This window comes from Camelus dromedarius, chromosome 11 (genome assembly GCF_036321535.1).
Source record: "Camelus dromedarius isolate mCamDro1 chromosome 11, mCamDro1.pat, whole genome shotgun sequence".
Taxonomy (NCBI): domain Eukaryota; kingdom Metazoa; phylum Chordata; class Mammalia; order Artiodactyla; family Camelidae; genus Camelus; species Camelus dromedarius.
The window spans coordinates 19800049-19813639 of record NC_087446.1 but is presented as its reverse complement, the minus strand read 5'-3'; the positions used below and the strand labels follow the sequence as shown (position 1 = coordinate 19813639).

At 32.8% G+C, this 13591-nt stretch overlaps 1 protein-coding gene across 1 annotated transcript in view; it reads left to right on the top strand.

The window, feature by feature from the left end:
• The window catches only part of PAWR (pro-apoptotic WT1 regulator), a 95403-nt gene extending 82287 nt beyond the window's left edge, over window positions 1-13116 (top strand). The window contains exons 4-6 of the mRNA XM_031463089.2: window positions 4254-4401; window positions 6012-6116; window positions 8312-13116. Coding sequence (XP_031318949.2) covers window positions 4254-4401; window positions 6012-6116; window positions 8312-8398 — 340 coding nt within the window. The 3' untranslated portion in view covers window positions 8399-13116. The remainder of the gene's footprint in view (window positions 1-4253; window positions 4402-6011; window positions 6117-8311) is intronic.
• The last annotated feature ends 475 nt before the right edge of the window (window positions 13117-13591 follow it).

Below are 13591 nucleotides of genomic sequence, written 5' to 3'. Positions count from 1 at the left end.
CAGTATGGAGATTCCTCAAAAGACCAGGAATAGATTTACCATATGACCCAGTAATCCCACTTCTGGGCATATATCCAGAAGGAACCCTACTTCAGAAAGACACCTGCACCCCACTGTTCATATCAGCACTATTTACAATAGCTAAGACATGGAAACAGCCTAAATGTCCATCAACAGATGCCTGGATAAAGAAGATGTGGTATATTTATACAATGGAATACTATTCAGCCATTAAAATGACAACATAATGCCATTTGCAGCAACATTGGATGTCCCTGGAGAATGTCATTCTAAGTGAAGTAAGCCAGAAAGAGAAAGAAAAATACCATATGAGATCACTCATATGTGGAATCTAAAAAAGAAAAAGAAAAAAGAAAAAAAGACAGATGAACATAAATACAAAACAGAAAGACTCATAGACATAGAATACAAACTTGTGGTTGCCGGGGGGAGGGGAGTGGGAAGGGACGGAGTGGGAGTTCGAAATTTGTAGATACTGACAAGTATATATAGAATAGATAAACAAGTTTATACTGTATAGCACAGGGAAGTATATACAAGATCTTGTGGTAGCTCACGGTGGAAAAAGTATGCAACAATGAATATATGTATGTTCGTGTATGACTGAAAAATTGTGTCCTACACTGGAAATTGACATTATAAATTGACTATGACTCAATAAAATAAAATTTTTTAAAAATCTTGTGTTAAATTTAATCAGACTTATTCTTGTTCCATAAATAAAATAATTCAAATGTAAACATGTAATAATTAAGTCAAAATAAAATAAGCAAATAAATAGAAAGTAAAAAAATTTTTTTAAATCTTTTCAGTTTCTGCTTTTGTTAGTATTATCTAAATCTAGGAAGTAAAATTTATGTTCTTTATTTTTAATCCTAATTTACCAATGGTAAAGCAAGCATTACTATACTTGTTTTTTTTTAAACAAGAAAAGATAACATCTTTTCTGAGTGTGACAGTAGTAGTAAACCAAATGATGATGATTAAAGTAATTTCAAAGAGATAAAGACCAAAAGAGTTTGTGCTGGTTTTGTTGGGAAATATTAATCCCTCCTATATTGAGTTCAGTTTTTAACCATTATTAATTGGGAAGTGCTAAAACCACAGTGGGTTATTTGCAGTGATATACTGGCTGCTAAAACAATAAAACCAATAAAATTTAAGTGGCATTTATATGCATGACATAATTATACTCACAGCCACAAATGCATTATTTGAAAGAAAGAATATTATAGTTAAGAAGCTGGCAGAAGCAGATCGTCAGTATTCCATATGTGATCATTAGTGTTTTGTGAGTTTCTTCTATAGTCTGACTTCTGGTTGCTAACATTAAAAAAACTATACATAAATGACAAGACAAAGATGTTTGCTTGGAGATGTTGGATAAGTCTGTAGCAATGAAGGTAGTTCATATAATACTTGCCAGCAACACCCATAGCTTGATACATTTGGAAACAGTTTAGTGATATAGAAGACCAACTCAGACAAATCAGGATAGCAAAGGAATTTTTGTTGTAATTTGATGAGCATATTGATTGTGCTAACATGACAGTAATGTGAAGGAAACATTTATTTTTCAATTTCCTTGCTGACAAGCTTGCTTGCTCTGAAGTATATAAAACTTTAAAGGGTTAGCAAATCAACATATGTGGTTCAGAGTTTTCCTTTGCTTTTGCAGGAGAATGTTCTGACTATATAGAGATAGTGACAGGGAAAAAATACTAGAACTTGTGCCAGAATATAAATCTTTGTCCTGCTTCTTTCATTGAGAAAGTCTTTGTTACGTCAGCTGAACTAAACAGTGTGCTTGTTAATCAGCTAAATTTAACCATTCACTTAAAGTGTAAATTACTTTACATAGCATAATACATTAAACCTCAGGTTTAAGAAAAAGTAAATGATAGTTTGGAAGCTGAGCCAATCAGCTGTTACCATATGCTGCATTATACAATCATTTTCAAAGGGAAATTTTCAGATAAAAGTATTTGATCTTTAGGATGAATACTTCATGTTTTTGCAAGATAAGAAACCAGGGTTTGTAAATCAACTATGCTTCAATTTAAAAAAAGAAAAGAAAGAAACTAGTTTGGTCCCCAGCTTTAAAATATGAGTTAGACTTATTTGTCTGACAGCTTTATTCTTTTTTTTTTTTTAATGATCTTAGCCTTCCATGCAAGAAAGGAATGTCAAATGTTTTCAATGTTACATATGGTCAAAGGGCAAAAATGAAAGTTAGAAATTTGGGGGGGAAATTTTTCCAAATTGTTATGAAGAGTTCCAGAATATATTAGTAAATAGGTGATGATTTTAGTATTGCATATTTGCAGAATGTTATAATCAAATAAATACCTTATGGATTTGTTAAGACACACTTTGAATTTTATATTCTATCAAAAGAAAACCCACTGATAGGAATGAGTAGATCAAGAATCCATTATTTTTTATCAAAAGTATTTTTTAATTCTTTTTTTGAAGGGAGGAGGTAATTGGTTTGATTGGTTTTTTTTTAATCTATTTACTTATTTAATGAAGGTACTGAGGGTTGAACCTAGGACCTCGTGCATTCTAAATGTGCTCACCCACTGAGGTATACCCTCCCACCTCTGTCAGAATTATTTTAGATTTAACTATAATTTTGCTGGATAAATGATTGGAACTGGCTACCAATAAAAATTGAGGACAAATTTTGAAAGGCATCGTTTTATGAGTTTGGGGTAAGAGTTAAAAATGAAAATCCTGAGCTTGCTGAAATTGCTTTCAAGCCTCTTCTCCTACTCTTGTGAAACTAATTTCTCTGTTGTAAGTGCTGTTAAAAGAAATCGTAGAGGTAGTTTAGATATACCATATCCCTTGTGATCAATGTTGTCATCAGTCCAACCTAGATTAGGTAAATTAACAAGAATGGTGCCAGCCTCCAGGAGAACCACTGGAAAGCTCTACCTCCTGGTATTGACACCTGTGTAATCCCCTTCCACGTTCAGCATGGGGTTGATGTGAAAGCCTGTCACTTCTGAGACTAGGTCATGACAGAGACTGCAGTGTCTATCTTGGTTGTTGTGTCGCTTTCTCTATGGAAGCCAGCGGTCTTGTGGTGAACAGCCCAGTAGAGAGACTGAGGGACTGAGTCTTTTGGCCAAGAGCCAGTGAGAAACTGAGGCCTTTTGCCATCAGCCATGTGAGCGAGCTTACAGGCAAATCCTTCAGATGACTGTAGCCCTGACCAGCATCTTGACTAAAACCTCATAAGAGACCCTGAATCATAACCACACAGCTAACATGCTTCCAGATTCCTGACCAGCAGAAATTGTCAGATAATAGTTGTATGCTGTTTTAAGCCACTAAGTTTTGGCATAATTTTTTATGCAGATAGTAGATAACTAATACAAAAAACAAGAAGCAAGCATATTTATTACATTAAAGACTATAAATATTGACATATATGCTATTAGTTCAAAGTGTGTGAATTGGTATTTAATGTGAGGAATTGCTGTTTCACTCATAATTTTTGGTTAATAAGAATTATGAAATGACAAAAGTTGCTCGTATGATGACTATTTTCTATAATTATATGCATACTTCCAGTGAAAATTATGCAGTTTTCTGTAATTCTTTTCTTTTTTCTATTTATTCTATTATCAAAATATAATTTTGTGGGTCTGAATCTAGTAAAACATTTGGACTTGTATCTTGTATTGTCCTTTTTACTTTAATTTTTTCAGTAGTTCATTTTTCATTTTCAGTGTTTTCCAGTAGTTCAACACCAAAGTGTTGGCCCATGATGGAATGAAATTTATAAGTAAAAGGAAAAAGAAAGTGGTTCTTCACCACATATAGTCCACATTAGGTCCCCTGTAATAGTTTTCATAATACCTTATTGTGAGGGTTGTCTTGCTTTATTATAATTGGTTATATTCCATGTTAAACTGAAAACTTTATGAACGTCATAGTCCATGTCTCCATGTGTGAGTTTCCTGTTACATCTTCAGTATTCAGAACAGTGAATGGTACTTAGCAGCTACTCAGTAGATACTGGTCGAAAGAATTACTGTTTTTTTTTTTTTTTTAATTGTTAGAATAATGATTAACTTCCATAGTTAGAAATAAGTTGACTTGTTTATAGCCGTATGTCCTCAGGGGAATGGTAATTGTTTATGGTGAATAGAAAATACTCTTGGCACTCTTCTTACTGAATATTAGGTATTTTTAAAAAAATTGTATCTTTATTTCCATAGCACAACCACTGCCTCTGAAGAAGATGTCTCAAGTAGATATCCCCGAACAGATAGAAGTGGGTTCAGCAGATATAACAGGGATGTAAGTGCTTCAGGTAATTTGGTCTCAAGTAGCACATTGGAAAAGAAAATTGAAGATCTTGAAAAGGTATGAAATGCAAATTATTTAAGATTTATAAAATTAATATTCTATTAGGATTCCTTTTTTACTTTCATAGCAGCTGAGAGAAAGTAAACTGAAATTTGTGAGGAAGAGCCAATGCCGACAAAGGGAAGGAATGAGGGGCACTAATGAAAGATGCCAATAGTGTTAATTGGTATTTCTATGTGTAGTCAAGCAGCAGCTTTGAATCACTGTCTTAAATATGTATTTTCTAGATGCATAGTGGCTAAGCATTTTCTGATTTTCTTAAAACTTTAATATCCAGTTCTGTTGATGTTCAAACTTCTAGAAATGGAGCCACTTCTTGTATTCTTTAATATTTAATGGATACTCTCATTCTGCCAAGTGTTATCTTTAATACGTTGAAAAGAATCTTTGCCTTCGAAATGGTTAGAAGTCTGTGCTGGCGATATGTACTACTGAGTGTTTATTTTATTATCTGCAGATTGTCATTTATAGACTTTCTTCTGAGTTATGAGTTAGAGCCTAGAGCCATTGTGGAGTTTGAAACAATTTCAAGAATAAATCTGTTAAGGAATATCTTTGAGAACATCTCAAGTGAATATTGGCATTAATTTATCAACTATGGGGTCTCAAGTTTATTCTATAGACATTCATCCGCTAAGGTTGATAATGGTGCTTAATTACTTTCTGATTGTTGGAAATATGTTTTGTTTTGCTGAATTGAAACTGTTCCCTGTAATATAAAGGTTGTTTTAAGTAGAGATTAAATTACAAAAAGAATTTTTATAACATTATGATTATTTTTAGTTCACATTTGAGCTTTAACACTAGTTTCTATAGGTTTAAGTTAAAAACTTTAAGGAATACGTAGTCTAATCATTTTTGAGGGGGCTTTTCAGAGGGGCTTTGGAAGTTCCACATGAGTTTGGATTGTGTTCTAGTAGTTGGCAGCAGCTGATTAATGAGGCTGGCTGGCTGGCTGTTTTCTCTGAGGGTTAGTAATGAAGAAGCCAAGTTCTGGGCAAGACCTTTTCAGTTCTGCTTCTTTTTTTGCCCCCAAGGTGGCTGACCTAGCTCAAGATTCTGGATTCTACATAAGATTTCTTTGAAAAAGGTGTTGCATTATTTGAAGACAAAAAATTTTAAAAACCAGTAATCATTTTTAGTTTCTTCATTTTCATCCATTGTCAGTTAACTGGCAGAGCCAGACGTAAAATTGAGGACCATTATTTGTCTGTTTAGAATTTTCCATAGAGCCATGTCTTTTTCTTAAATTTTGTGTTTTTAATAAAAATTTTGAATGTCCCCAAACAGAATATTATTCATGAAAATATAAGATATTTTATTACTAACGATTGTGATAAGCTAAAGAGCTAAAGTCACACTATTAGTATTTGTTAAAAACTTGGGTAAACAGACTTAATCAGAAGCATATTTTACAACCCCTGTATTCCTCTCATTCTCCGGTTCTTTTCTGGGATGGGTTCCTCCTTTCCTCACCAAGTGACTTAAGAAATTAATTGGAGATCTTCATATATCTAAGGTACTTTATCAAACTTGACAGATGTGCTATTTAAGATTATAAATAACCCATTACTTACCAATTAATGCTTTGTAATTGTATCAACTAGGAAGTGGTAAGAGAAAGGCAAGAAAACTTAAGACTTGTGAGACTAATGCAAGATAAAGAGGAAATGATCGGAAAACTCAAAGAAGAAATTGATTTGTTAAATAGAGTGAGTATTCATATATATTTCTGTTTACGGTTTCCATTTTTTATGGCAATTGGATAAAAAGTACATAAATATGAAAACATTATTTAATTTTATATTTTAGTTCATTCTTTTGTTAATGAGATAGTAATTTGTGGTGGTCAGAACCATCATTTCATCCCATAAACTGATTCCTCTGGCCAATTATCAGTTGTATTTACTTAATATTATTCTTTTGGGGATGGACCAGGTGAATGGATTTAGTCTGTGTTTTGTTGGAGTCTGGAGGTGAGAAGCAGCTTGGTCAGCGCCACATAAAAGGGTTCTGGCATAGAGTTGCCTTAATGAGGAACTAAAATTGCTGCTTTCTTGCCATAAGAAACTATGTCATTGTGTGTATTTTCACTTTTCTTTTTCTCCAATTATATGTATGCGTCCTGGCTTTAGGTTCAGCCTTACCCTAGGGTCTCTATTACTACTGTTCATAACTCTTTTTTTTTTTTTAAATCAGTTTCAGCTCTAGAATTTACTTCCTGCTTAAGAAGCAGGTATTAATGCTAGGCCATACTTAGGTAATGATAATGAGAACAGATTTCATAGTTTTGCCTTTTAGAAGGCTTTACATAAGATAGAGGAAAGGAGCAAGTTTGGTTCAGGGAGAAAAGGAATGAACAAATTCCTAATCCAGTCTTAACTCTAATTCTAGAAGAAGAAAAATAGAAAGCTTCATTATGTGCAGACTTGGTCTAATGAAGCTGTAAGGCATTAACTGCAGGGTGTAGATGAGGACACTGAAACTCAGAGTTTAACTTGCTCAAGGTCATATATAGTAATCACCTAGAAATCTGCTGAGCCAGTATTTGACCTCAGGTCTTTGACAGTCTTAATACTAAGGAAGCTCTTCCATTCTTATAGACTGCCTTTCATCTTGGTTCAGAACACAAGCATTCCTCTATTATTTCTGTAATATGATATAAAATCTGCAAATATTTTTGATGTCTGTGATCTGTTGGCACTGTCTTAGACACTGTGTGCATTAAAAAGAAAAATGAACCACCTGCCCTTACAGGTTTATAATCTAGTAATGATACATGAGTATATTTTTTCATTTAATTCTGTAAGTCTTAGGTGGGTCTCAATTGTAGTAATTTTAGCAATCTCATATCTTCATTATTGTTATTTTCAACAAATTAATTTCCTATTATCATTCAGTTTGTGAGTAAATACAAATTCTGTGTCTGTACATTTTTAAATCATTTACCTAATTCTCCAAAGACAGTATACTAAATGTATCAGAATGCAGCTATTCAGTAGCATACTTAGAATTCACATTGATTTCTCCAAGTTTAGTATTTTGAATTTCAAGGATAAAGCTATAAATATAAATGTCTGCTTTTCCAACCATCAATAAATAATCTGCCTTAAAATAGTGTTTCTTCTAACTAAAACTTATAGTGGATTGTTTTCATGTTTACCAAATGGTTGTATATGTGGCACTGGGATTAATTTATGGAATGTGGAGCTGGAATTGGATAACTTTAAAGCTAGGAGGTGATTACCTAGTTTAGTGGCTTCCACATTTTTTTTTTAAGCTTAAAAACCTTTCTCTCAAACAAAACGTCATAGAGAAGCCTAACATAAACTGAACCAGATGAACTCTATAAGCCCTAGATCTCCTTTTCTGTGGGCCTCAGTTCTCTCCCCTCCCGGGTTCTTATCCCCCAACACGTACACAGATCACACCAGGTAGTAGGAGTACATCCAGAACTTGCACCTGGATCTTTCTGATGCCTAATTTGACACAAAGTTGAGATCTAAGGCCCTAGACCTCATACTGGCTACTTATGTATTTTGTTTAGCCCTCAATATGAGGAAGGAGGGATTTGTTTTTAACTAAAAATTTAAGTTATTTATAATGATTAAAAATTGGAAGATTCACAATTAATTCTGATTTCTGGCTTCTCTTTAAAAACTGAGAGATCTGGCGAGAGCTGGCCTGTAATATCGTGATACCAATGAGGAGTCGAGTAGTGGATGCTGCCTTTGGGTGGGGCATATTCTATCCAGAGCTTTTTTCAGAGGTAGCCCTTGTTTCCAAATGAATTACTTGTAAGAATTATCTTTAAATGTGTATTTTGAAGTTTTTTTTTTTATCACTTTCAGAATATTTTTAAGTATTTTAAAAACTCACATATTGTTTTCCTTTTTGTTTCCTTAAGGACCTAGATGACATAGAAGATGAAAATGAACAACTAAAGCAGGAGAATAAAACTCTTTTGAAAGTTGTTGGGCAGCTAACAAGGTAGAAGATTCAAGGCTCAGTGTGGAAAAAAATATTTTAAAACTACTGATCGAATGTTATGGTTAACACTAGGACAATATTCCTATGCAAGTATGTATATTTATTTCTAGAAAACAGTGGATGTTTATTTTCAAAATATTTCTTTTTCATTATCAGTTTCAAAAAAAAATCAACCATTTATTTCACAAAGAAGTAACCACTTTTAGTTATTAAACTTGTAGGTTTATGCCTCTTTTGGTTTTGTGTGGTATTCAAGTAATACATAGTTTAAAGTCACAACCATTTGAATATATTTCATCTATGGGAATGCATTTTCTCCCTAAGAGAATATACATAGTCTTTGTTTACATAAATTCAAGTACTTTTTGGGGCGTTACCTGCAAATGCCTTATTACTGATATGTGCAACCTTTTATTCATAAAGGTCTTTGTCTACAGTCTGTTCTTTCAACTTATTCTAAGCAATTTAGAGGAATATAGAGTCAAGCTATTTTGTATAACAGTCATCTTTAAAAAGGAAAACTACTATAAAATGTCACTTAATATCATGTACTAGTTGGCTAAATATAAAATTTAAGAGAATACTTGAATTGTGCTATCGTAAATTAAAATGTAGTATTTTGTTTTCAAGTACTGAAAAAAATTTAAGTCACTTTGACTTCTAAAAGACATACAGTTGTACTTCTAAAGTAAAATTTCTTATGTAGGTACTCTTTTTATTATTCCAAGGTTTATAAGTGAACATGGGGTATTTTAAAAGGTGTTTTATTCATGAAGCCTAGAGAGTGTACAATTTCAGCATATAAGAAAAAATCCACATTTTAAATTATCATACGCATTAAAACCAAAAGGAAACTATTTATCCACACAAAACATTTATACTTACATTAACAATACATTACATAAACAGAAATCATACTGAAATACTTTGCTTAATTTCTAACTTGGAGAGTAACACTGTAATGCAGTTGTTCTCATGTGGAGAATTATGCCCCTACCTCAAATTTAAGGGATTTTCTTCCTAACATTGGATTTTTTAAAAACAGAATTATTTTGAAGAATTATGCAGATTTTCTCTTCTATTAGATATCATTAGTGTTTAGAGTTGTTTTGTATTACATTTTCATGTTGAGTAAGAAAGCCCTCTCCTTTAAAATACATTAAGAAATGTCAGCCTTGATAGTGTACTAATGCCCTTTTATCCAATTAATGTATGTAAATGTCTTGAACATAGTAAAATCCATTTTGGGTCCCCTTCTGACTCTTTCTTTTACTTGCTAAGCCCCTTCATTATTTGTTTTATTAGAAAGATAGGGAAGGTAAGACAGTTAGAAAAAGCACAGAGTAAATGCTGAATTTTAATACTCTCTGCAATAACCTAGGTGTCCCGTCCCGTGCCCCTGCCCCTGCCCACCCCGCTTCAGAAGTTTCAACCTTGGCTGATCATCAGAATCACTTGGGTTGTTTAAGAATTATCAGGTTATAGCTTCTAGATTGGTTTAGATTGAGACCTTGGATAGAATTTTTAAACCTTGCATCTGAAGATTTTGGTCATAACCTAGATTGGGAAACAGCTACCCTTGCCACTTTCTTCCTATATCTTCTGTTGGAGACCTTGGAATTAACATAGTTTTAGCTACCAGCACTTTTTAACCTCTTGGTTTATTTAATAATTAACTTGGTCTCTGGAGAAGTTCACATATGTCAATATATGTATTTACCAAAAAGTTCAATGTTAAATTACCAAGCTCGATATAGTTGTGGAATTACTGCATTAGGACATCTTTTTTGGAGAATAGTCCCAGCATGGTAACAGTGATTTGTTGCCCAGGTGTTGCAGTGGTGTTCCAGGCTCAGGCAGCGCCTTTGGCTGTGTGGTCCTCATTTCCCTTGGATAATTTACCCTTAATTGTGTGGCAGAAGTACTGGTATTGCCTAGCTTCCCAACCACAGTTTGGATGTTGTGAAAATGCTGTTAGTATCCAACCTTAAAATATATTAGTATACTGATTTTTCAATAAAAGAAGTATTTTGAATTTTCTGTTTAATCCATTTGTAACTAAAGGAATATTTCAATTCCCCGTTTAAAATTATACCAGCTATTAAGGCTTTTAAAGACTGAGCTCTTTTAAAGTTTTTCCTCTATTTCAGTTTATCAGGAACATTTCCAACAGTGACCTTATACATAACAGTACCTAGTGCAAATAGAGAAGCCCGACAATTGAGGCAAAGTAGTTCACGTGCAGTCCTCTCTCCCATGCTTAAAATGTATATTTGTATCACTTAATGATTTTTTACACCGAATATTGAAAAATAAAGTAGGATCTGCTACAATTTCCCTTTAAAATTTATAAAAAGCATTGAAATTTTAAAAAGGTTACTTAAGTACATGTACACTACCTTAAAAAACTTGGGCTATTGTCAGTAAAGTACTAGTATTTGTGAAATTATTAGTCCCATTCAGAAATAATATTTCTTATATTTCCTGGGAATTTGTGGCATAATAAAGCATATCCAAATATCCAGAGTTCTAATGTGTTTATGATGTTATTTTCAAAACAATAAGTTTTTATCTTTAAAATGAATGTGACTTGCCTCCTTGATTTCTGATATGCATTAACTTGGATATTACTGAAGAAATAATCTCTATTTCATCTTTCTAGAATTATTAGTTTTATTGCACTACAGTTACCTTTAGAGAGGAAGAAGAAGGCATTAGAGTGTATATTTCTAAAGGAATTTACTAAATATAGTAGATTAGCTCTGTCATACTTGCTCAAGTAGTTTAATACATAGAAAATTATCGGGGCAGTTACATGAAGCAATGTATTCTTAAGGTGAAAAACCTACCTCAATTACACGTGGTTTATGTTTTCTGGATTAATCTGGATTTTTATAATTAGAAATTAAAATGCAGGTTTTTGAGTCCATTAATAATATGTTGTTGAAAATAATGCAAGTCAATGTAATAACATGTTCATATGTTCAAACACCAGAAGATAAAATAGGAAGAACCTTGGGTTTGATAATTAATCTGATGTCCCAGACAATATTCATATGTACATTGGTTGTCATATTTCATCTTTTTTTGTAGTTTTTTATCTTGACTCAGTGCCTAGTAAGTTCCATGCAGTGTTGGCACTTACTTAATACCTGTTCTTGATGTTGTCAATAACCTGTTCTAAGATTCATGCATATATTTTCATCTTGTAATATAAAAAACCAAACACACTAGCTTTTCATTGGGGGAAATATATTAAATGAGAAGGAACTAGCATTAAAATAACATGTTAAAGTCAGTGATAAACATTGTCTCATTCTGTCTGAACCATTCCTAACTTGTAACAGTAAACTTGACTTTTTTGCATTGGAACTGTGCTCTCATAAATAAAGGACACCCTATTGATTAGGATTATAATTTGTATGACTTACCTTAGGACTAGTGACACTTTGTTGTTGTTGTTTCAGTAAGCTGAAAATATGGTACCAATAGCAAACATTTTACTCGTCAGGTGCATATACAAAGGCACTCTCCACCATGCTGTCAAGTTTTCTCTTTAATATATCAAAGTTGGTTGTTTCCTTCCCAGTATAAAGACTCAAACCATTGCCCAAGAAAACCTCAGCCCACATTTTTTTTTTTAATTTTACTTAGCTAGAATCTAACAGCACACTAAAGTTGTCTCCCCATACTTCCCCCACCCCCAAAACAATTATGTGTGAGTATGTGAGAGAAACATGGCTGAGGGGGTTATGTTAAATTTTCATACTTATTCTTTCAGCAAGTAACTGGTCATACAATTATAGATATTACAGAAGTTTTAAAAAATGTCCATGGATCAGCCCTTCCATCTGTCAGTGTACAGTGTGTGTAGTGTGTGTCAGTGCTGTCTTCAGCAGCATTAGCCAGTCTACTCTGAATAGTTCATTCAAAAGTATTTTCTGTATTAGTTATCCAGCCATTGTATTTTAGGTCTGATTAATAGGTACTATTTAATTTGCTGCAGTGTTTACTGAATGGTGGATGAAAGACTGGATGCATATTGGGAAGCATCTTACCGTGTTTCCTTTAGGTAATTATGTATTATGAAAAGAACGTTTTAAAGGAATTTGTCACAGTAATGAAGTAAAAAGAATTCAACGTATGTCAGCTGTACCAAACTGTTGATGGTGTTCAAAAGTGATTTTAAGTTAGTTTTTCTGTATACATTATTGATTACTGGTTTGTTTTTAGATGTTTAAGTCTAATGAACAGTTCACATATTGGCAGTCACTTTGGTAATAATAGAATGTTAGTGATGATCACTTGATGGATGTTTTTGTGTGCCTGTTTTGTTTTGTTTCTGCCTCTGGATACCTAATAGATGTATATTATTTTTTTTGTGTGAACTTGTTTCTTGAAAGATCTGACTGTGCTATTCAGGGTTTTTATTATTATGCTTTCCTTCTAAATTTAAGTATCAGATGGTGGCTGCTACCAGCAAAGACCATATGAAAACTGAAATTGACTGTTTTGTTAAAAAAATCAGCTAATTCAGGTAATCCAAATATTTGTAGAGAAAAATCTGGATAATTTATTGATCACATTAGTATTGTGTAGACAGCTTTCATAATCCCCATTGCGTAGGCTTTCACTGGGGTAGTCAACTTGATATGGATTCACTTTTAATATGCTTTGCATGTAAAATAAAAATACTCAATAAAAAAGTAAATTTTCATTTAATTTTTAACACTGGTTAATTATTTTTTTCCTTCCTGTACTGTTGGTAAAACCCTGACCATGAGTTTTTACTTTTGAAGTTATAGGACAGTGCTAATATTCAAATTAACTTATGTACCTCTTACTGAAACAGTATACAGTACTTTAAAATCTTTAATATATTATTTTAGAAGGAATAATGTTTTAACAAACAAAAATATAGTATTGATAAGATCTTAATACATAAGTAGTGGGGCTTCTTGAGGAAGTGTATACATGTTCAACCTGAGGTGAAAGCTTTGGTTTTGTGTTTTAAAACTACACGAATAATTTCTTAATTCAAAACTGGATCTGTCATCCACTAAATCTGATGGTGGTCAGAGAATTTTAGGTCCTACTTGAAAAGATAAGTAGAGGTCTGGGAATGTAAAAATCCAATCTGTGTTTTTTTTAGTAAATGGTTTACATAACCTTTTGCCTAATGTGTCATTCTTCATAC